At 41.1% G+C, this 25388-nt stretch overlaps 1 protein-coding gene across 9 annotated transcripts in view; it reads right to left on the reverse strand.

The window, feature by feature from the left end:
• TTBK1 (tau tubulin kinase 1) overlaps window positions 1–25388 on the reverse strand; it is a 103382-nt gene that overhangs the window by 40180 nt on the left and 37814 nt on the right. For 8 of the 9 annotated variants that reach the window (XM_027453547.3, XM_038176969.2, XM_038176967.2 and 5 more), the window contains 5 exons: window positions 10780–10845; window positions 8206–8298; window positions 7350–7475; window positions 2681–2835; window positions 1528–1747 (listed from right to left, as the gene is read on the reverse strand). In XM_027453547.3, the coding sequence (XP_027309348.3) occupies window positions 1528–1747; window positions 2681–2835; window positions 7350–7475; window positions 8206–8298; window positions 10780–10845 (660 nt within the window). Of the gene's footprint in view, window positions 1–1527; window positions 1748–2680; window positions 2836–7349; window positions 7476–8205; window positions 8299–10779; window positions 10846–15000; window positions 15082–15194; window positions 25361–25388 lie in introns of those variants that run through there. The other variant, XM_013097172.5, reaches the window with a different exon arrangement.

The raw sequence follows: 25388 nt of genomic DNA on the forward strand, positions 1-25388 counted from the left end.
TGAATAAATGACAGTGCTGAGTACCCAGCCATGGCGTACAACTAGCATGTGGAAAGGACATTTAGGACTCCCTTGCACACGTCTTGGTCTGACTGAAGAGCATCAAGGCACCTGGTGGTTGTAAGGAACAGAAGAACACATAGGAGTTACCACGATTTTTCTGTAATATTCTTTTTTTGGTTTTGTATGCTGTGGAAATAGAACTGCCCCACTCTGTTAGGCTTTTTTTTTTTTTTTTTTATTTCATGTGCCTTCAGATGAGAACTTCTGCGAATGCACACATTTAGTTTACCAGAGAGAGATGTAGAAATGATTTGAACTTGGTTTGTAAGTCTCAGTATTGAGGAATGCTTCTGTTAATGTTTCATACAAATAACATGTTGATCCAAATTGTACGCATTGGAGAATTTAAGTAAGTTAGGTGAGATGCTTTCTTGTCCTAAAATAATCTTTCCTAATGAGACTAAGGATAGTGGAGATAGCTATAGGGCTGAAAGAAGGACTAACTTCATGCCTGTGTAGAGACTAAAGTGAATTCTGGTCAGACCTGAACAGCTGGTAAATTTACCATACAATTAATGTTTTTCCACTAATATCCATTAAAGACAGGTTTGTGAAGTGAATCCAACACACCCTGATAAATCTATGTCTGCTTGACGAAGGTTTCTCTGCTGACAGATTTTGTTTGCGTCTGGTATCATGCCATGTGACATTCTGATTTTGAAATAATTGAGATCAACACAGCAAATACTAGTTTACTTACAATATGTAAGTTGATCTAATAAACAAACTGGTAGATTCTCAAACATAGCACTTATGATGGAATCATCAGCTGGTAAGCCTCCAAGAAATTAGGTCACATTTGCAAGAAAAGACTGAGAAACAGCTTAAGGATTATAAGGAAAACCAGCTAAGTCTACATGGCATGTAGACTAAAAAAACTAATATGACCTTGGAATGCAAAAATACAACAGTATTTATAATAGATTATTCTCTCTTCACAGGGGTAAATCCATCATTATATGCTGCTTTTAGATTGTACCACCCTTAGAGAGGAAAGTTAAAAAATTGGAAGACAAAAATTCGGCTAGTGATGAACCAAGGTTTGGAAAAAAACGGCTTATGAAGACACCCCAGATTGAATTTATTTGCCCAAGATAAAAATGCAGTAAAATTTTAGTTTATAATTTCCCAAACCGGGACATTTCTGATACCATATCAGCTACTCAAGGACTAGAATACCATTGCTTGAAGTACCAAGATCCTACATAATGATATAACGGCTATATGAAAGATTTGCCCTAGCATTATTGGGCTCAAAAATGTCCTTTGTATAAAACCCCAAATTAATCCCAATGGCTTCCACTGTGTCCAAGAATTGTGATCCCCATTTCCACAGAGAAATTCCATGGTGATCTTTAGTCTGTACTATGGCTGCCATAGCAGTGGATCCAGGTTGCTTATAGCAGTCTATGAATTCATTGCCCTAAGACCAGCAACCACAGGAGACAAATAAATGTTCTTTACTTTGCTGATGCTGATCCTGAGTTTGTTGCGATTCACATCTGTCTCTTCCCAAACTTCTGCCTCGTTGAAAGCGGCATTTGGTGTCTGGCCGAGACCTTCTGCTGGCCGGCCTGACAGGATGGGAGGAGCGTTCTCTTGATCACTCAGATGTTCACCCTGTAGGACATCCTCAGTGTTCTCACGAAGCAAATCGCCAGGTACTGGAGTGACGTTAACCACACTATGGAAAAGACAAGAAGAAAGGAAATAACATCAGTACTTATGGAGTGTGGCCCATCACACTGCCCCACGGAAATTCCTTAGCAGCTTTTAGTGTATTTTGAGGTTGAAAAAAAACCAGGCAATCTAGCATTACTTCACAACATGAAACACAACAGGAGGAATCCACCTAACATACAGCCACAAAGATAGTGGAAAAGATCAGTGAAAGCATCTTGGAATAGAAACGTCTTCAAAAGTTTCCAGGAGTGCCCATTACACATTACTTAGTTTAAAGCATAGTTCTCATCTTTGCACAAGACAATGAGGCTTAATAGGCTTTGTAGCTTTTATGCTCTTTAATTTTACTATGGATTATTGTTATCTGTTCCCTCAAAAGCACTAGGACAGACCACTGAGCTAAACCTTATCAACTTCTGTTTGGACATATTTTCACCTCTGAGCATCAATCTCTGTGCACCTCTGCACTAGCACATGAAACACCCCATGAAGGATGTGGAGTTACATTCTGGACATGAACAGCACATGCACTCTGATGTGTTCAGCTCTGTATAAAACCTCCCCACAGCAAGGCAACAGCTGCCTTGCAGCAGGCACTCTCACGGAAGTTCCAGCTGTGTGCACTCCATGTAATATGCAAAACATATGGGTTCCAGTAATCCATGCCAAAGGTCTCCAGGCATTCCTGAATGTGACTCCAACCCACGCACTCATCCCAAGTAGAAAATACGTTTTCAGGACAGAAAGGGTCTGAAGCCACGTTCCATTACCTTAGATAGATGTTAATATACATAAAGTCAAATCAAGTAGTGGTTACCAGGCAGCTCCTACTTTCCAGGATCATAATGGCCTTTGAATCTTTCAATAATGAACTTGTCGGTGAGCTTGTTATTGGGCACGTCCATAGTTTGACTGTCATAACTGCAATACTCACCCAAACATGGCTGCGGTTTGCCTGGTGTTCTGCTGTGGTGGAGTAGAGGTGCTAGTGGACAACAAGATATCTGTACCAGCCTTCTCCCAGTCAAAGGCTTCATTTTCAGTGATGCCTCTTTCTTTCATGCTGTTCTCAAACACGGACATGATTAGCTGGAATAAATTTGCAAAAACAATTTATTCTAAGTGGCTGAGAGAAGCTATCACAAAAAAAAATGAAGTATGAGCATGAGTATGAAGTGCATCTTATAATCTAATCTCCATCTTGCCTGTAAAAAGTAAGGTTATCTGTAAAAAGAACAGATATTCTTTACGAAAAGAATGAAGTGTTCCACACAGCAGTGCACCACCCAAGGAATCGTGATGTTCTCCTGTCAAAGGAAAACAATCTGGATGCTCTAGGCCAACACGGCCATATGTGAGGTCTTGTTATTCTAATAATATTATTCATCTAAATAATTCAGAATTGAGCAGACTCAACGTGAAGAGAGAATATGGTGACAAAGACATGTGACTTATGGCATAGAATTAACACTAGGACATGAATAGAAGTTACCATGAATAAAACCCCTATTTCTTTGTATTTAAATTTCAGTTGTGTTTATCAGCACGATCAGAAAACATTCTGCATGAAGGCCTGGAGAGCCTGCCATTTCCTACTACCTTCAGCAAACTGCAATTAAATTCCTATCTGCCACTTTCAGTTGAGCCAACTTTTTCCTCCTGTTTGTGACCTAGAACCAAAAGATCTCTGCAGCTCTCCTCCCGCAGTGGCACTATGTCTAAGTAAGAGAATTCCCAGAGTTGGCTGTCAGCCAGACCAAGGGACAGGTAACACTCCTCCAAAGAGTGGAGACAAACTGGACATGACATGCCAGTTGTAGCAACTCCTTTGCTCAGAAAGGGATTTTAATTTTGTGACAGTTGAACATGGTAAGACTGAGTTTCTGTTAGCCACATATCATGAAGCCTCCTTTCACCTGTGGTGGAAACAGGACTTGTGCTGCTGCTGTTGGCAGGGAATTTCTTGCTCAAAACCAAGTGTGAGTAAATGAAAGGTCACAGTCTTGCTCTTAGCAAATGCATTTCTGGACTTAGTAAACTCAGATGGATGTATTCTCATGAATGTGCCTAATTACTAGCCTTCCTGAGCTTCCATCTGCAGCCAGGCCCAGCTGTAGCAGGGCTGAGCTCCCCCAGGAAAAGCTCAGAGATGACGTGGTTTCCTTTCAGGATGAGAAAGGTTCCCTGGGTAGCTGCTAAAAGAGGAAGTGGTACGAACTGTAGTATTGGAGGATCTGTAAGAAGAGGGTTTAGAGGTGAACAGAATAGCACTCAGAGCTGGTAGGGGAAAGGGAAGTAGTGTGGTTACTTAATCAAGGCAAAAGGGAGACAATCATGGTGGCTAACAAGCGTGCACACACAAAAATCACATACGAGTGAGGGTGTGGGAAGGAGAATTGCAAAACTACAAGAAAGAGGATAGAATTCGCACAAAGAGAATAAAAACACAAGCTGGGTTACCAGGGTAGATGGAGAGAGAAATACAGCTGTGAGTGATAAAGTTTCTCTTCCTCTTTCTCTTTTTAAAAATAGCAATATGGAGAAAAAATGGCAGGGGAAAAAAAAAAGGCAAGGAGTCACTAATATAAAGGATCTGCATTGCCTTCCACCCCTAAAACATCTTTCCTGTGACACTGATAAAACTACAAATAGCAGATGCAGTTGCTTTTTCCTTTACGTGTGCTGCATAATGATGGTGAGGACTCTAGGTGTATTTCACCATCCTACTCTTCCCACCCTTCACATGGGCATATTTGCCTACACTGACAATTCCAGATGCTGATAATAACAAAGCTGAAGATAAAGATTGCAGACTTCAAGGAAAAGACCACTCAGAGGACAGAGCACAGCAGCAGCAGCCAGTCCCCATCTGTCTGTCCCCATTAACAAAAGAGCAAGAAAGGAGAGGCTGACCCATTATGCCTCTTCTTACATCTTTGTTTGGCCTCTTTATAAAGCCAAAAGCATCCTATGATATCCAGCATCCTGCCAAGCCCGGGACATCCATCAGGAGAAGACAGAAAGAAAATACATCAACTTTCAGACAGTGAGGGAGGAGGGAGCAGTAAGAGTGATTTGGTAATCAGAGGCTCACATGCAGCGTTTATGCTTCATTCTCCACCTCAGAATGATGGAGGGGAGAGGAAGGATTCTACCAAAACCTCATGTTGCTGCAAAAGAAGCAAAAACTTCACTCAGTACAGAGATGGGAGCCATCAAAACTGCACTGACACCAGATCAAACAGATGGAATACTGGAAGACTTAGGAATGGAACGGAACATCACAACTGCAGTTTATCACTTGTGGGATATACACATCTTGAACACGCAATGCTGGCAATTCCCCACCTCAAAAATGTACAATTGGAAAGGTTCAGAGGAAGATCAAAGGTGTGGAAAGGCTTCCTTCTGTGCAAAAAACAACTCAGTAGACTTTAGTATGGGTAAAAGAGTAACTGCAGAGCAACACCGAGGAGGTTTGGAAGATAGTGTGTAGCTGGGAAGGGGGAGAAAGGAGTTAGGGATCTAGTGTCCGGAGATATATCCAAGATGTAAATACAGAGACATTTTTGGATGAGGAGACTCTTGAGCCTCAAGGATCTTTGATCCTTAAGTTTTGAGAGTTTTTGAAACATCAGTGAATGTTCATTCTTTTATAATCTCACAGACAACACCATTGGAGACATGCTACGAGGCCAGAAAAATATCTTTTCCAAAACCGTGCAGCTGCCCTTTTGTAATAATTTCTCTCAAAGGGAAGAACTTGGAGATTGACCAGAACTGAACAGCAACATCGAACACTAAACCTGTCCAGCGATAGGTCAATATTCAGAATCCTAATTCTCACCTGGTGATTAGTATGTATATCTTAAATTGAAATATAATAAAGGGCTAAGAAAAGAAATAGTAAACTGTAACTTTAAATTGCATTCATATATATTTTATTCTGTTTCCTTATTTCTAATCTTATCATTCCAAATTTTAAACCACCCATGACTTCATATCTGAATAGACATGTTTTCCTCACTTCCTTAGCTTCTCTGAATGTCTGGTACTGGTGTCAAATTCAGATGCCATCTGATATATTTTTTAATCTTTCTCAGTAATAAATTCAGGTAAGTGAATATAAAGGACACCTCTGGAGAATTTGCTGGCTGGAATATACCTCCAGTCAAGCTAAAAGAATCAGAGTTCAGCATTGAGCTACAGGTGCCAGATTTTTGTGGAGTTCCCTTTTGTATGCTTCTTCCCAGAGATGCACCTGCAAGAAACGGAGGGCAAGGAGACAATTCACAGCTTCTGACAAATCCCCAGCTGTGAAAAAAGCTGTTCAGGATTTGTACTGCACTAAAATGGTCTGGAAACACCTCCTTCCATTCCTATCTCAAAGATGGCTTTTCAGTACAGTTCAGACACAATTATTTTATACTGAAATAGAATGATAGGAGGATGTAGGTACAAAAAGAGCTTTCTAATTCAACCATCTGCTCAAATCAGGGCTCATTACAAAGTCAGATTCAGTTCCTCAGGGCCTCGTCCAGTTGAGTTTTGGAAATCTTCAAGGATTGAGATTCTACAGCTTCTCTAGGTACCTGTTCCATACATAACAAACCTCATTCTGAATTTTGCCCCTAGCTCTAGTCACAATTTCTCTTGATGCAGCTTGTGCTGCCTGCATTTTGCTGTATGCCTCCAAGAAATCTGCCTCAATCCTCCCTTCAACCCTCCTTGAGACAGTGGAAAGCAGCAATTAGATCCCCTCTCGTCTTTCCTGATCCTGACTAAATAAATTCCAGTCTCTCCCTTCAATTCACCTGCAGTTCATCCCTCTCCAGCCCTCCATCTTAGTTGCAAATGTTATACTTCCACTGTACTATCCAGAAAGTGATTTTTTTCCTGAAAAAACTTTTTTTTTTTTTTTAAATGAGTTGTGGTTGCTATGCTGAACATGTACGTGGCTAACATACAAAGCCACATCTTCCCACTCATTTGATGCACTGTCAACAGAAGCAGTCACTCAAAAGACTGCACAGATCTGCTCGTAAAATGTTGTTTTCATCGCTTTGGCTTTAATGTGGAGAGAAAAGCACTGTGATAAAGGGGAACAATCAAGTTGCTTCAGTTATATTGTGTTAGCTGAACTACCATAATAGATCACACACATGCAAATAGTGCATGGAAGAAAAAATGTTAAGATGAATATTAAATAAAGGTTATAATAGCTCAGGCCTACATAAACCTGCAAGAAACCAAAAGGATTGGTGTGCACTGCTGAGCGATTGGCACAGGCTCTCTGCAGACTTTGGCAAGCTGTGCTAAAATTCTGCCACATTTGGAGTATCTCGCAACATTTATGGTTTAATGAAAACCAGAAATACTCTGTTGCTTGGGAAGAGCTTTCTGTTTTAGAGTAAGCGCTTATTTTGGGCAGGGTTAGCAAGAGGGTGAGACAAGGAAGAAATGTACAGTCCAACCTTTTTCTTCTGGTCCTAGAAAAGGTATTCATCAGCCTGATATGAACATGTGCATGGAAAAATTAGAAAAACAACAAATGCCAATCCAGACTGCTGTGCATCAGGCTGGTAACAAAGAAAGGCTCCTACCTGATAGTCTGGCTTAGTGAAGTAGTCCAGGCTTGCAATATGATCCAGAAACAGGTGGAACTCTGAAGGCATGTGTTTTAGCAGCATTCGGTGTTCATACTTTTCTTTTATCATGCCAACTTGTTCCTGAAAAACAGAAAATAGCTCAAGTCAAGAATCTCTTTTATTGCTTCATATTCATACTTCCTCGGTCTTATCATTCCTGGAATACCATGCAGTCCAGGAACACAGCTGCTGCTTAGACACAGCACGGTATCTAGGCACTTCTCCTGTTTTGGTATCCCTAGCACAGTGAGGTAGACCATTGCAGGCAAAGGCCAAAGGAGAATCGTGAGTCAGAAACACTCTTCAGAAGCTGTCCCTTCAGCAGAGCCTTTGGCACAGGTAACATATTTCTTTCCGCGATTTAATTCTCAAGCACAAAGTACTTCCAAGGTAACATGAACAGTTAGCTTTATTCTGTTCAACTTTCTTGTTGCAATTCCCATTTGGCTTGTTTTTCATGGCAAAGAGTTATCCTCCCTCCTTTCTCAAGGCTCTGCTTATTTGTCAAAAGGACAGTTCTGATGCAGTTTTTCCACTTTTGTGCTTGCTTTACAAGAACAAAGTCAAAGTTGCTTGATCCAACATGATTAACTATGTGCATAAGAAAACATCTATTCCAAACAAGACAAGCTCTACTCTGTGCGTCACAGCACACAAAAACAGGTTAGCACCTTGCAGCAAGATCTGATGAAAAACAGGCTCCAGCTTTACTCCAGCAAAAAGCAGCACTCAGTTGCAAAAAGAGGAATAATAAGAGTCATAATAACAAAATATAGCACCCTGTCTTAAGCACAGACACTGGGTTTCCTACCTTATCTTTGATCTTTCGCCATGGAAGCTGACCAACTGCAAACTCCACCAACATGTAAAAGAGGGACCACAGATCATCATGTCTACCCATCTCCTGGAGAAAAGAGAGACGAAGACTGAGGAGCAAAGTTCCATGCTGCTCAGTGGTCCAGGTGTGCTCTCCAGATGAGCTACCTCATTTTAAAAAGCAGGAAGAGAAGTCATACTTCCCATTACACGATCAAATAAGCCAGATTAAAAATTTAAGATGCAGAATCAAGCACTTATTAAATGGGGCAATGTCAATACAGTCACTTGAATAGCTTCATCTGTTTTCCTTGCGAATACAATAGGAAAGAGTTTTTTAATATTTAAAACAGAACACTAATTTTCCATAGGACTCTCCCTCACTCAGTGTACAGCACATTTATTAATGGGATATGGTCTGATCTAGATTAAGAAAAAAAGCACCTGTATGTAGAAAGTCTTTTTTAGTACTGTTTTTAAGCAAAGTATCATTCCGACTCTGTTCACAAGACAGCATTTACTCAAGGGCTTTATTAAAACTCTCATCACCACGCACCACAACAATTTACAGATTTGTAACTTCTCCGCATACCATTCTCTTCCTGGTCTAGCAAATACAAAATTGAAACATGAACATGAGGATTAAGGCTGAAATTGTCAAAAACACAGGACTTCATTTTTTGGTGCTCAGCATATCTTAGAACAAGATTTCTCAGAATAGCATGTGTTATGCAGCAATTTTTGTGCCTAAATATACCTTCAGCTGATGCCAGCTACAGCTGGCACTATCCAGCTCTTCCAAAAATCACACTTTAGGTTTCTCAGTATCCCCCAGGAAACAGAAAGAATTCATGATGGCATTCAACTTCCCTCCCTTTATCACACTTTCCACCTTCTGCAATAATTGACATCTTGCAGCCAGCAACGTCTTTCCCTAAAAAGACTTGAAATTTCCTGATATGTGCCAAGTCATGCTACAGACTCATCCTAAATAAAACTGAATTCAGACCATTGTTAAGGGATAGCAGTGTATATACTAGTCTGAGGCTTACCAAATCTCAGACCTCTTCTCAGCAAGAACTGAGCTGGTTTTGCTATAGTTTTCCTGGAAGTTCAGCTTCTAGCAGATTCCTCCCATTAAATATATTACTTTCAAACATAGGGAATTTACAGATAGCTACAAAGAGGCTCTTTAAATAGAGAGCATTGGGTCTTACAAACATTTGTAAGTAGGAAAGGAATTCCCTAGCACATCCAAGGAATCTGAAGTACCATGTCCCCCAGGAGCCCGAAGCAAACTATTTGGAGAACGTTTTTGTTGTTGATGTTTATTTCTTAAATCCCACTTTATGGAGAATTTTATTTAACATTGCCTTCCATACAAACACTTTTCATGACATACTAGAAAAATTAGAATCAACAAAGATTATGTACCACAAAGATTATATATCTTAGCTTGCACCAGCACAGGCATTTGCAGGACCCTCTGCAAGCAGAAAACTAAAGTGGGACAGTTTACTATTTATTTAATTATTTAATGTGTATGTCTATGTATAAAACATACACACAGACATACGTTTGTGTATAGCAAGTATTCTTTCAGCTGATTGAGTTTAACTGGCTTGCAGAAGGGTCCAGTAAGTGCCAGGACCAGGAAAAAAGATGGGACTGTGGTGCTTGTGGCAAGGGAAGAGATGAACAAAACACTCTCTCTTCAGGTAACAGCACCCTGCTCAGTTGATTACAGGTTTACAAATAGCTGAGCTACTGTCCCAGTCTATAGATGAGGCCATAAGCAAAAGCTCCAAGAATGCTTTTGCTATGTATAGAACAGTGCAATGATTAGAAACACGATATCAATGCTGAACATACACAATACCAATTTACGATTACAAATACCCTGTCTCAAAAAGCAATAGCACTTAGGATGCTAGAAACCTGGAGATAAGGCAGGAGGGATGCTAATTCTCATCTGGCAAGCACTTAGCAGCAGAACCAGAGGACTTATGCTTCACTGCCTATGTGGGAAGAATTATTGACACAGGACAAAAGTGTTTTGAGAAAAAATGGTGGATGAGACTGCTAGAAGTGTTTAGAATGAAACAGGCCAGACACTGGAAATAATGGCTCTTTTCAGGGAAAAATAAATTTGACTTTAACTAGGTTGCTTTTAACCTGAGACCATGCTGTTAAGAACAAAAATTCCAGGTGTTGAATGGATTTGGTGACCCAGCACTTTGCAACTCACAGCCAAGTTATACTTGAAATTAGCACGCAGCCTGGCACTTAACACGGAATGCTGTTTTAGTGGGATTTTTTCCCCCTTAAGCATGTCTGACAATGCAATAATTACAATTATCAAATTTACCACCTAGAGAGGATCCAGTAACTGAATCATAATTATGATTTTACAGTCAACAGCCTTGACCTTCTAATGAAATTAGTAGGATTTATTAATTTCTGTAGGCTGTAAACCAGAACTTGCACTTCTTAGACCTCTCCACCTGAGAACACTTATCCAGGGAGAAATAACCCTGTTGTTAACTCTTTATAACCCAGAAATACTCACTCGGTTTTTGTGTGCGTTCACTGAAGCATAACGGACTGTTCCTCGAAAACCAGCAACGTTGCGAGGCTGAAGGGAGACAATAGAAAAATCTCAGAGACAGAGCAGGTTATTTAACCCCATGTGCTAACTGCTGAGAACTTCTCATCTATACTTTTATTTCTTATGGACCCAAGGCAAAAAAAAACTCTTTATGCCTTCATCTGCTCTAGCAGCCACCTGAACAGACAGCTTTTCCAATTCTGTATTTGTATAAAAAAATAATTTTACACAGAAAGCAAAGTGATTACAGAGATAGGTTAGAACAGTAATAGTCCAGACATAGAAATAAGAACATTTTCCAGGATCATATTTTCCTTTTTAAATACCAGGACAAGGAAAAAGCTAGTAAAGAAGTGCTAGTGCAAAAAAGAGTCAGGAAAAACATCAGCAAACCTGAGGGCAGCCTGCGTGTGACAAAAACAGGGATCCCTTGGTCTAACACAGGGATGACAAACATATGTATTTGCTGACATTGTTTGTCAACATCCTCTAGAAGACTTATAAAAACGAAGATCCTCTGACTTTTGGGGCTCTTGCCTTTTTTTTTTTTTTTTTTTTTTTTCTCCACAGTATATTGTAAACCATGTATCTTCAGTTTCTCTTGCTCAGATTGTCTCGATCTTCATGTACCCAGAAATGAAGGCTTGATAAAGGCACCTCCAAGACGAAGGCAGTCCTCCTTTGACTATTGCTCACAGCTGGAGGCTTCCTCTGTTCTGGGTGCTGAGCAACACCCCCAAATCTTTCCACTGCTGCCTCCACAAGGACACTAAGTCATGGACGCTTACTTACTCTGTTCTGAAAAATGTGCATTTAAAGAATGACATCCAACAAATCCTTCCAGCTTAGCTAGAAACACCAGAGCTAACTACAGTGCTTTCAAAATTCCCGTGGCAAAGCAAGGTTCAGGCCCAGGCACCTTGATGTTAAGCATGGGCAAAGCACTAGACACTGATAATTAATATGCTACTTTGGCAGAATTCTGAGTATATTAATAAATACTCTATTTGGGTGAGCTGTCCCACTTAGGTCAGTTGCTTTATGTTTGTTGTTTCAGCTGTGCCTATGTTTTCAGAGCTAAGCCTTAAATTTGGTACTTTTATTCTAGGGCACGCTTCTGTCAGTTTAAATGCACACAATTCAGTCACTTCCCTCTGGCTACGGGGAAGTTGCTCTGAGTTTCAGTATTTTTACAAAGACTACAACTTCAAATGCATTTTAAACAAGCAACTATGCTGCTAACACACATCTGACTGGTATACAGTGCAGCTCCCAAGTTACAGCGACTCCAAACAAAAAGTCACACTCCACGTGGAGCACACACATGCATATGCCATGTACTTAATGCAGCATATAACATTGCAGTCCACTAGCTTGAGCTATTAGCTACTTATTTAGCAGCAGGTAATAGTCAAGATATTATTTCCATGACCACACACCTCTTTCCTCACTGAGCATACGTTTCAGATGCTTACTGACAAATTACTGCAAAATATTTTTCAGTATTCCACCGAATTTGCTGATGTAAGTTTCTGAAAAGCAGAATACTGGCCACTGGAACACGTCTGCTGGAATCACCCATCACCATAAATGTCCTCTACATGTTAAAAAGCAAGAGGACATCCCTCTTTGCCGTCGTGAGTGTGGAAACTCACGTGAGTGTGAGAGATGAAACAGCAGCAAATTATGAACAATTCTAGTGTATGATCTGTAGGACTTTCAGAACAAACATTGTTCAGTCTCTGCATTCCAGGGGAGTTTATCTTTTATGCTTTTATCCTACTTCAGTGTCCTCAGATATCAAATACAAATTTGTATATATAGAACTAGGTACTACATTTTGGTTTGGTTGGCAATGTCTCTGAAAATACTGCTTAGATCAATACTTACTATTTGTGGCACAGTATCTATACAGTCTTTAATTAGATCTGTTCTGAAACCAACTCCTGGGCAGTTTGCGGATGTATTCCCCTCCTCTTTCATTAACAAAACAAACGTCCACCCACCATTTAACCGTACATGTACATCCCTACAAGAGCCAATATGAACCAGTTCATCAAGCCATTCTGCACAGCTGAACCCAATGGGCTGTCTCTCCAGTCCTCTCTGATATACTGCCTCAGTGAAGGGACACTGCTCAAACTGAGCAAGACCATGCAATTATTTTGACTGGATATTTAGAACTTTGAACAACACAGGCAGACGCTAACTGTGTTAATAGCTTTCTTCCTCCTAAAGGTTTTCCCTCCTTTTGGCTGTATTTGGCTGCCCTGCCAGTCACAAGGCAATTAGTCATGTCTTTTGACTGTCACTAATCAATGCAATCAAATGTTTCCATTACTGTGGAGAGCAGGAGAGACCTTATTTTTCATCTAAACAGTTCCTGCCTCAGCACTTGCTGTAGCTCATGCTGTATACTCAACTGTTACTGACTTCTCTTCTGAATTCATCAACATTAATTTGTCAGATGATTTCTTTACAAACTTCATTTCTTCCCATGAAAAAAATTTCATCCCACCACTGCATAATCCAGCAGTGGAGGATACCCTGGATAAAGCATCACAGCCTTCCAGACCTGTCCACACCTGACACAGAACTGAAATTCTAACAGTTAGGAACTTCAGATTATGGAATCATGCATAGAGCAATTGGTTTGAACCCCCAAAATTGTAAGGTAAAAAGCTAGAAAGCTGAAGTACAATTTTTAAACCATACATGATTTTTATTTTTTTCCACATCAGTGTTACTATGAAAAATGTTACTCAGGATAAAGCTTGTCTCTTCCTGAATTCAGATTGTGTCTAGCACACAAGCAAAAGTAATTTATTACACAGAGCTGTCAGGGAGATGACAGATATGAAATATATTGCATTGTGTCAGAAGCAAGGTTTAAAATGAGTTTTAGCTTGGGAGAATGTGTTAGACTAGTACTGTAGAGCAAAAATTATATTCCTTTCATATATTGGCAACGCTCGCTACATCACAAAGACAAAATTTGGTAACAAAATTATGTACAGAGTGGATGTATCGTCTGCAATTGCGTGCTGTCTTGCACCCATCAGCTTCTTCTCGTTCTCCAGTTCAAACACGGATGATCATCTGTATTTTAAGGGCCAACAGTGTCGTCCTTACGATTCAGATGAAGTCTGTCTTTCCTGTATATGCTCCCCTTTCTTCAGGAGCATTCCTGTTTCATCATGATTCCGGATCCCTGCTCCTTATACCACCTTCTTACCTAGGCATCAAAACTTTTCCTCTTGCCTCACTGGTCTCTAGATTGCTACTCTGAAGCTCCTGTTCTTCATCTCCATTTCTAAAAGCTTACATTTGAGTGCCAAAACTTTCCTCCCGCCATTTCTTATGCCTGTGGTACTCTCAGAGAACACAACCACTGGTTCCTCCCCAGCCTTCTAGAAGCCTGTGCAAACATCTCATGAGATCCACCACCTTTGCCCCTGGCAGGCCTGTTGTCATCTGGGATCATTCACCCAGCTGTCATGGAAACAGGAAAGGAACTTCCAGCAGCAAGAAAATGAAGGGAGAGTTAGCACAGACCGAAGAGGAGGTGCTAAGGGGAGGGAGAAAATGTCACAGATCACAGCAAGCACTTTGAGATGCATCTTGGACTGAAGTAACTTGTTGGAAAAGTTGGAGTAAGAAGGAAAAGTGAAAGGAAGCTGTAATTAATCAAAAAGCACGTATCTTTGTGACTGCTAGGAATTTCCTGCTCCCAGCAGTTAGGCTTACAAGGAAATACATCTACACTTCTTCTGTAGAGACAAATTCTGCATCTCTTACATGCATTTTGAGTCATTAAACAGCAGTACTCTGTAGAATCATTAACAGCAGCAGCACATTTTGTCCCAGTAGGGAGTTAGAAATGAATAAATAGAGAAATCCAGGGTCAAAAACGTCAGATGACAGAACTCCCCTCCCCTCGCCTCTGAAACCACAAAAAATGACAAAACCACAGTCTCTGGCACTGCCCAAATGTCTGCCAGCCCCTCAGGCAGAATCCCAAATACTCTAGGCCTCTGCAGCACATTTAGGTAGCTGTCAGGATCCTGCTGAAAAACAAACATATCATGAGGGAAAAGAAAATCAGGTGTAATTTGGACTTCCATATATAACAAAAGTGCAAAACAAAATGAAAACCCAGAAGCATGATGATGGCTCACTCACAACTCATAGCAGAGATGGTTACGAGCAGCGGATGGGAAGCCAACGCATCAAACACAGCCTCAAAAGAAGAGCCCAAAAGAACTGTAAAACAGAGAGAAACCCAAAGGAAAACATGATAAAAAACAACAAAATGAGGAGAAAAATTAAACAGAAATAAATTAAAAAACAATTCAATATTGCATCCCTTCAGAAACCTGGGCGTCTTGTCGAGCTGTTGTCACCCCCCAGCATCCTTCCCCGCGCCGCTGCCTGGTGCTGTATGTGGTTTAATTTAGACACAAAACTTTGAGCGAGCCTGTGTGGTTTGTGAGTGCTCTGTAAATGGTGAGAGGGGTCCCTCTAGAGACTAACTTCCCCCGATCACATATCACACACTCCTAACAGAAAGTATAAAAAACAAATTTGAGAGCACAGATGCATACAGGTTCTACTGTGATTTGCCTCCCTAGAATTACCTCCTCTGCTCCCCAGTCAAACAGACTGATATTAGTAACCAGCAAGGGGATTTGCTCTCTTCCATCTCCTGCATTTTTCACCCAGGGCAAGTTCTAACATCAGTGCTTTAGTTTCTAAAAGCTAAGAGAGATGTCCCCTTCCCTGTTTGATTATTTATGGGTTCCCACATCAGATTTCTGTTTATTTCTGCAACCACCACCTTGCCTCCTCACCAGTCATCTTCTCACAGTCACTGGCTGGCCAACTTCACAGGTGTTAAAGCTGCCGAATTCAGGCTATTTCCCCTTCCCTGATGCTTGCTGCAGTGCCCTGTCCAGAATGCTAGACCTCTGCCACCTGTGGTGGGATGCAGAATGGTGGTTTGCAAGAGAGCAGACCGAATATCAGTGTTGCTTTTAAGCCACGTGAACAGACGTTATCTTAAGGTATGAATTACGCAGCATGAAAATGCAACGATCACCCTGATCAGAGGCAAGAGCTAATATTATAACGGACCTTAAAACAAAGTTCAGGAAACTGAAGAAAAATCTTGGCTGAGACATACATTTGCCAATAGAAATCAACTCATCAAAAGCAATCAACCAAACAGAGCTTCTTACTTGAATGTCACCATTCCTCTTATCAAAAAATGTGCAAGTTCTATGAATTCTGCAGGTTCTGCAACAAATTTAGTTTTGAGAAAGTCACTTAGTAGTCCTGGAGTATTCTTTCCAAAGCAAAAGACGTGAAGGTGATTAGCTAAAAGGCTATCTTTTCTTCTTCATTTTAGGAGAACTCCAAATTTCCAATGGATTTAAACACTGAAAACAGAGAAGTGATCATTTTGTCTTTCTGAATAACAGGCTAAACACATGATTTCTGCACTAGAGCTTGGATTAAGTAGCACAGAATATCCCCATGGAAAGCATGGGAAGTGCTAAGTAAGAAAGATAAGGTTTCCACACACTATTTATTACACAGAGCAGCGAACAGAGCGAAATGGAAATGTTCTGGAGAGCTGTCAAGAATTAGACACATCTCACTTAGGATTTACAGCTCTTAATGCTTTCCTGGAGTCAGGTGGAAAAGACGGTCCTTTTCAAATGAGGCAGAAGACAAAAGACTGCCGTGGCAATCACTCGGATGCAGGAGAGCTAAGTCCAACCTCCCCCATCCCCAGACAGACATGAAAATCACACCTCCCTCCTTCCAGAGTGCACCCACACCTGTAAGCTACAGGACACTTTGAGATGCAAGACTGAGAACATCCATGTCGGAAAGGATGCATTGTGCATGAAATAATTTAATATTTATTACCAAGAGAGAAAGTGTGTGACAGGCACTCTGTAACCTGGCAGCAAACGCACTTACCTGACGTAGGGGAGACTTGACCTGCAATCCAACTCAACATTCACTTGCCTAGGGTGCGAAGCCCCTGTTCCCTCACCACTGGGCAGAGCAATAGCTTTCTTTTCCTCTTTCTGTAGTCCAATGGGAAGAATAATCAGAGCTTCAAGTGGAACAGCACCAGTCAGAAAGGAAGGAATGACACATTCAGGTGTTTTGAAGCCCCCTACAGCATGGCAGTACTCAGAAATGGAAAATAGGATCTCAGTGCCCTCCAGGCGTGTATAGGATTTGAGCCTTGACTGCTCCCTTTCCCCTCACCCCTGTAGTACAAGAGCTCTGACTAGAAAGCTGCTACAAAAAACAAAACCATCAACAACCTGACAGAGGTGATCTGAGGTCACCGTCACTGCACCAGGGCTTCCAGGTACAGAAAGCAAAAAACCAGCAAGTTCTAATGGACAAGATACAAAAGTCCCTGCTCACCAACAGATTTTGAATTGGTACATTTAAACTGCATAGTTGTAATGTTTTAAAACAACACACACTCCCTTCTTAAGTCCAAATTTGGTACTCCAACAAGAAGAGTAACAATGAGAATCTGTACACAATTTTCTATATTGTCCTATAGTTTTAGTGTTCTATAACATTCTGTAACTAACTCACTCCCACAGAAATGGCACTTTCATAATACATTAATTGTGCAATGTTTTTAAGACATAGGTCCGCTTTTTTCCTTCTTCCCATCTCTATGTGAATTAATGTGACTATGCTGTGCCATCAGCCTTTTCTGCAATTACCTTTTTCACAATATAAAGACAAAAATTACATCCTTTCCTAAGCTAATATAGCACTTTGAGTACTACAGCTTCACAGATCTGTTTATTCTACTGCAAAGCTGTTAATCTTATCAGTAACATTATACTCTTAGATACATTTCAAGTTAAAAGTACGTGAAAAAGCTACTGGACTTCTATGTTTGAATATTTGGGGTCTTAGGATCTAGGAGTTAACATCCTTTGTGTTATTTTATAGCTCACTTTCCAGCAGGGAGGAAAACTATAGCAAAATGTACCATACTCTCCTCTTCTAATACCTTGCTCACTGCAGTGAAGGCTATTTTTAACACTGTGCACAGACACTTGGAAAATAAATATATCAATTAGCTGACACATTTCTGCAGCCTTCATCATGCTCGTCTACACAGGCTACGCATCGCCCTGCCTACAACCTCTCCTCTCTACCCACCGAATCACAGAGCCGCCCTCGCACATGCATGGTATTTTCAGCAAGGCACTGCAAACTACTGCAGTGCAGTCTGAGCCACGAGGAGACCGAGATCTAATCAATGGGCTGCAGCTGACTAAGCTAAAAAAAAAAAATGCTTGCTGAGCATAACAGCTCAGTGCCAGATCCTGCAAGCAGAGAGAGGCTCCTGGAAAAACATAGCAAAGCCTCTCCTCTCCTCTGTTCTCTAATAAATAAGACCAAGTTGCTAAAACCTCCATCACTTTCAATTAATATCTGTGGAACCACGGAGAATGTGTTGCTGAAGGCAGGGTGTCACAGAGAGGGGAAAAGCATAACGCTGTCTGTACGGCACCTTAGCGACAAGCCTAGCAGACTTGAACAAAGACCAGTAATGATGAAGGAGTTATTGTCAAAAAAATGACCTACATTAGCACTGAAGACCTTCATGACTCCACACACCTCCAGCATACGAGCACAGGCTGCTCATCATATTATCTGTCATGTCTCTGTTCCCCTCCAAGTTCAGATTTTCTACTCAGCCCTGGTTCTCTGTATTGAACACCCTCTGCTGTAAAAATGAAGGTGAGATGATGATTTTTCTTGTACGCTTGCTGCAGAAGATACTTCCAAAAATTTTAAAAGACAACCTTTCAACCCATTCTCTAGCTTTTTAGCTCTGTTGTCTAAAATATGTCTCAGCAATGAGTGCTTACAGTTCATTGCTGCATTGCAAAGGTCGGTTGTGCAACTGGGACAATACAGGGAATAAGAAGACTCTTCTCATCCCTGCCTCAGTCATGGCAGAAGGCTGTATTTAGAAGAAGAAATGGTTAGATTCATAGAAAAGGTCCATGTATCCCATAATGTCATATTTGTTATGGACGGTCTTGGGATTCACCCCAAAATGAACCTTTTCATGGAAGGGGGGCAAAAAAAAAAATCACAAAGGAAAAACTAGATTTGTTTCTCAGAAGAGAATCCTCTGCATCTGGAAGCAGTTATTAACTGGAGCTGAAGTAATAGTTACCCTCTATAACCCATGTCTTCTTAAACAGATCTCCAAGCCTTCCATGACTGAAAAACTGAGAAATGAACAGGTTAAACAAATGCCAGCTTCAAACTGCACCACCCCAGCTGGATGGGAACCCTCATGCTGGTAAGGAAGCAGATCTCATATCAGCATAATCTTATCAAAAACTACACTCCCCTGCCACCAAAGTTATGTAATTGCACAAATCCTGGGAAGATCCTGTGGGGAAAAGGGTACTGGAGGGGGCTGCATAAGTTTGAAAAAGAAAGGATAGCGGCCTTGGATGAAGCAATGGCATTGCTTTAAGTATTAAAGGAAGAAAAAAGTACTTCCTACGTCTCAGTAGCTTGGACAAAGTTCTGACTGACCCTAGATGACACTGCTCCCAAGCTACCTCCCCTCAGAGTCTACACATTTCCGAATTTTCTCTTCCATAAAGGTAAAAATGGGGTGCAAAGGTTCTGGAGGAACACCATCAGGATGGAAGGCAACATCAGTTCTTTCTCGTATCTCCATTTTTTAAATGTTTCTAAACAGATTTTATATTTACTCGCTGAGCTAGCTTTCTCACAGTCACTCACCAAGTGAAGCCCCTATAAATGCCTCAGAGTAAAGGGGCTAAGAAGTAAAGCACTCTAGAGCAAATGCTTTTGGTCACAGGTGGCAGAGATGGCCCAATACCTGCAACTGCTGCTACCATCGTCCTGTGACCAAGACAAAGATATGCTCTTTGCAAGAACAAGGCCAACAGATACTCAGACTACCTCAGATCAGTCCCAAGGTCTGAAGTTTTCTCAGGTACAATATGAAAACTCTGAAAAGCCATACGCGTATCATCAAGTGTCACCACAGTGACCTTTGTTTTGTCCTGTATTCCTTTCCTGATGACTTTTGCTACTTAAAGTATCCTAGCTTCACGAAGACATAGATATTCCACAACATCAAGGTTTCACTTATCAGCTCTACTTGTCAGCTCAGAGGCCACTAACCAATACGGGAACTGGAACTGCTTCCCTCCTAAACACACCACGAGCATCACCTTTCACACTTACCTACTCCGAATTTCATCTGCCATTTTATAACCTCCTCCCTGTATTTTATAACAGCCTTTGGCATTTTTTCCAGTGCGGTCCTTTTCTTTATCACAGCACACGCCGTGTCATCGCTGCTATTCAGACCAGTTTCTGCCCTGCACACATACTCCAGTGCATACTATGTGTGGCAGCAAGTGATGCCTCAAGAACAAATGCATCCCTTTACTGGGATTTATTTAGGTTTATCACCTATTTCACTGACTATCTTCCTCCTGTGTAACCAGAGAGAACAGAGGCTCTCTTACTCCCTTCTCAAGGCTTTATAGTATTTTACAGACTGTTACAACATTTATTTTATTCTTCTTCTTCCAGGTTCTAATTACAATCTTTCTGATTCCTCTCCAAGTGAGCTTGTCATTACTCTCTTCTGAATACTGTTTAGATCTGCAATACCCTCTTTACAACTGGATGGGTGGTATCATATGCATTATTAACTCTGTTGTCTCATCTGGTTTTGTAAAAAGGCACTGAAGTTTTGTAGCATTCTTTACTCTGTTCCATATGGACCATAACAATTGCTTCACTGGCTCTATACATCTCATCTGCTATCCTGCCTCCAGCCCTAAAGAAGTTGCTTCTGGATATCTACAGACAGGGTACATGTAGTTGGGCAGATACAGTCCCCCTTGCATTCTCTCTCATTTTGGCACGTACAGTGCTAATTTGTAAGAAGTACCATGCAGTTTCACAGCCCACACAACAGAATGAATGCTTGAAATTCTCCTAAATGATGAAATCATTAGGGATATGGCCAGTTGGGATGCAACTAGGAAAAGCCTGTGCAGTTTTTCTAGGGGAAAGTAAGATCATGAACAGTGTTCTCTGAAGCACTCGTGCATATAGACGAGGATAACCTGGTCCATCCACCTGGTGCCTCTGCAGTGGCCTCATGTGTAAGACAAATGCTTTGATGCAGGTCCAGAGTTGTCAAATGCAGGAGTTCTGGTGAGGTGGGGAAGGAGGTGAGCAGACTGCACAGCATCCAGAAGGGTGAACAAGAGACCAAGAGTCTTCACAGAGCCTCTGAAAGTGAGGATCCCAAACCCTTGCAATGCAAGGAAAAAGTGACAGCATGCAGCTACGTTCAAAGGAAAAACGCATGGAGGCTCCCAAAAGGATGGGAGCTGGCAGCAGGAGGCTCCTGCACCACACGTGGGTCTGCTATTGCAGAAGAGAGTTACCTGGGAGCAGGGGAGGAGTGACAAGGCCTGTCAAGGAGACCTCACAGCCATCTGAGCCTGACAAAAATGTTTGCACCAGGAAGCAAATATGTGTGGTGGTCACTGAAGACCCCTTCCTGCAGGAAATGCGTGCCCCATCTGACTTGATGTCTCAGGAACTTTGTGGCTTGTTGAAAGCCTGGATTTGGCATGATAAGGACAGAGTGCCAAGGTTTGTGTGTCCTGACTATTAACCCATGCTGCTCACTCATGGGAGCACCAGAAATACTATCAGGGGTGACCTAGAGTATACAGAGACCGACTACTGATCGGTCTGCATGAAGCTCTCCTTGGAGCAGGCGATGAGATGGCCACTGCTGATGGGTAACTGATGAGCAATAACTAACACAAGTAACATAATGGTGGTTGTCTGCTACCGACTGATCAAGAAGAGAAAGTAGATGAAGCCTCGTTTAGACAACTGAAGGGAACCTTACGGCTGCAAGCACTGGTGCATGTAGGGGGCTTGGCTAACCCTGATCTCTGCCTGGAGTGAAGCAATCCAGCAGCTTTCTGGTGAGCATTGAACAGAACCATAAAATAAAGAAATGAAAGTGCAGAGTCACAAAAAGGACAACAATGAAGAGGAGCACTGTTTCTTTTCTCCAGTATTAGTTCATTCACCCAAATTTGGAAGTCCCAGGTTCATAAATTCCTCGGCTACATGAATTCCTACATTTTCACTTGATGGCAAAGTACCACAAACAAGCAGGCATCTTGTGATCTCTCCCATTGAAACTTCACAGCTTTGAACAAAATTAAGATTCATTCCCTAGGAAAGGGACCTCAGGAGTTTCACAGTCCCAGAAATCCTGCCGCCTGTGACCAAGTTATTTTTCAGTAAATATGTAAGTAATATTTTTTTGGTGCTGCATACTAAGGGTAATGGACCAGGAATACTTTGTGCGCTATCACTGTCGGCACTCCCTTGAGAAACTGGAAATCTCAGGTCAGACATGCCTTACTGGTTAAGAGCTGTGATCTGTCTTCAGTATTTGTCACCCTTCAAACAAGAGAGCACCGGTACTGGGGGCTTGGAGAAATGGTAAAGAAATCAGCATCTTCTCTGGGAAATTTGTCAAGCTGCCTCTCTTTCCCTTCATTTTTCTGTCCTCACTTACAAGCATTTGAAACAAAAACCTCTGGAAAAAAATAGCTTTTTGCACTGGCAGTCTGCCCTGATTATCATAATAGCCAGCGTCCCTCCTGCTAACCAGGCTGTTGACTCTGATACAGATGCTGGAAATGCTGATGGCAGCCAAAGTAACAGACTCCAGACCAGCTGTAAGAAGCTCTCAGCACACATTGGACATCAAATGGCCACATGGCTAATACACATCTGCTCTACCTGTCCAAAGGAGTAAACATCAAACTATGTTTTCTACAACTCTCAGAGAAATATTGAGTAATGAGACTCCTGAAAACAACTAATTTTTTCTAATTGCTGACGCAGGAAAAAAATGTTGCTGATGCTTCCTTACATACTTTCTGGTTCCAACCATCTTTTGTCTCTATCCTGCCATGTGAGTTACCATTCATGCTAGCATTAGCATCCCACATTAGGTATATCAGAGGGTCAGGGTTTCAACTAATCTCTCAAAAAATCAAAAGGAAACATTTTCAACAACAGCCTATGCTATCTGCCTGCTAAGGGGCTCCTTGACTCTTGATATCAAAAATAAAAATAAAAAAAAAATCCATACTGGTTGACATCAGTGAATTGACATAAAATAATAAATTAAAAAATCTGTGTCAATAAACTTTCTAGTGGATTTTGTTCCGTGGAATTGCTGGCCTTTCCCTTTTTTAAAATCAAGAGTGTTTTCAATACAGAAAACTGGCCAAAAATAAGAGTGTCAAAGATTTTTAAAACAAACAAACAAAAAACACATCACAACATCCTAAAATCCAAGTCCACCATCTGTATTACTGGCAATTAATTCACAGTGTTTCAGAATAGCTAACAAGCAAGACTGAGGTTATGAATTTCGGTGGATGTAAAAATGGCAAGTATTTTTATGGTATTTTCCATAATGTAAGGTAATACATGAAACTCTAGGAAAGTGCACGGAACCCACCTGAGCAGAAAGTGTCTATTAAAAAATGAATATGACTGAAAGTTAAATTAAAAAAAAAATGCATCCAGAAAAAGAGAGTGACCTCCTTCTCCTACATATATTTTATATTGTGCCTCAGAACCAAATGATGAAAAGATGCATACGGGATGATTGTGTTACATATCTGGGAATTTTACTCCTCACATATAAAAGAACTGAAAGAGAATGATGAAAGAAGAATCTACGTTGTTGGCTTGAAATAATCTCCCTGGTGAAATGAAAGATTGAGCTCTTAATTAAAAAAAAAAAAAAGAGAGAGAAACAAAAGAAAAGTTTTAAAATATATGAAAATCTCTCTTCTCTTTATTCAGCATTTGGGATTTCTTCCAGGCACAGCTTCAGAGTGGCTCTGCAACAATGTCTTCTAGAGCAGAGTTTTCTACTTTTTCTGCCAGCGTGAAGCTGCTGCAAGGGTGCTTCACCTCCTCAATATTATTGCTCAGGGCTGATGGTTAACATCACTTTGGGCATCTGCAGCCTAACCCTCCCCACCTACTACAGACCAGTTACTCTAGAGAGCACTTTGCGACTAAATTAGATTAAGGAGCACACAGAAACACAACTAGGGAGAGTGCAGTGTGGGGGCAGGGAAGAGAAAATCTAATTCCATTTGCTTTCATACTCCCATTCGTCCCATCTCCTTCCCAATCCTCTGTGCATTATCTGGGTAGCAATCTCACCGTGCTTCTCTAGGCAAATCTGAGTCCAGTTAGAACTCAATAGTGGTACTGGGCAGCAGGGACACAAAGGAATCAAACAGCCTGGTGACTAAGGTATAATGATAAAAGGAACTGAAGTAAATGTTTATTTTTATTGTTTTGTTTTTGCTTAAAAACAAGCACACATCACCTGAAGTATGGCAGAGGAGAGCAGGTATATGGTGCTTTACCATATATGATCCTTACACATTGAACAAACTTATAAAAATATGAAAAAAATAGAAGAAAAATCCCCACCTATGTTCATCTGCTCAAGACACAGAACTTGCTCACTGGTCTTTTCTTTCTTCCTGCTCCCTAAATGTATCCTGCATTAATGAGTCTTTGAATTTAGCTCTCACATTGTCAACAGTTTTCAGAACAACTAATATCTCACAGATGGAGAAGTTGTGGTATAAGGTATAAGCCTAGGATGATAAACAGAGAGATTGTCTGATCCCTCCAAGCTTGTGCTGTATTCCAGAATAAGTCTGGGAATGCTCTGACTGCAACTTGTTGGAATACCTGGAGTGTCTGAAGCTTACGGCACCCTTACGAAGTGACACCAGATAATATGGTGCTGGTAAAAGGACTGAAGATAAAACGCAGGCCACGTAGTACAAGTTGTGTGCCCTGTTCTTACCTCCTCTTCAAGCAGGCACACAAATACTGCCCCTAAGAAATCCAGTTGGTGGACAATAGACACAAAACCAGAACCAGACGAGAGTGCTAACAGCATTATGGTTCACAGGAAGCTCAGCCTCAGAGATTGTGCTGTCCTCTAAACTCTTGTTGGTTTTAAGAGGCTTTACGAAGCCACCAACCTTGTTCCCCAGCTCATGCTCTCAGAGCCCTGAAGTACACGAGCCCTCAGATACTACAAAAGTTACGTGGCCAGCACTGGGTTCATTCTCTTTGCTTGGCCAGCATGCACCCAGTAAGTATTCTAAGTCCATGGAAAATACAATTAACCTGAAGGAAAAAACAATAACAATAAATAAAAGCCACACATCTTGGGAGACAATAGCAAGCATCCCTTTGATCACCAGCTCAAAGTCAAGTGCTGCTTCTCGCCTTGCAGAAAACGCAGTCCAATGTAATGTCCAAGCATAACAACCACAAAAACAACAGAATAACAAAACCTTTTCCTTGCCTAAGCAATAGCAGAACTGGCAACAAAGAAATTACTTAAAATT

The sequence above is a fragment of the Anas platyrhynchos genome, chromosome 3, assembly GCF_047663525.1.
Source record: "Anas platyrhynchos isolate ZD024472 breed Pekin duck chromosome 3, IASCAAS_PekinDuck_T2T, whole genome shotgun sequence".
Lineage (NCBI taxonomy): Eukaryota > Metazoa > Chordata > Aves > Anseriformes > Anatidae > Anas > Anas platyrhynchos.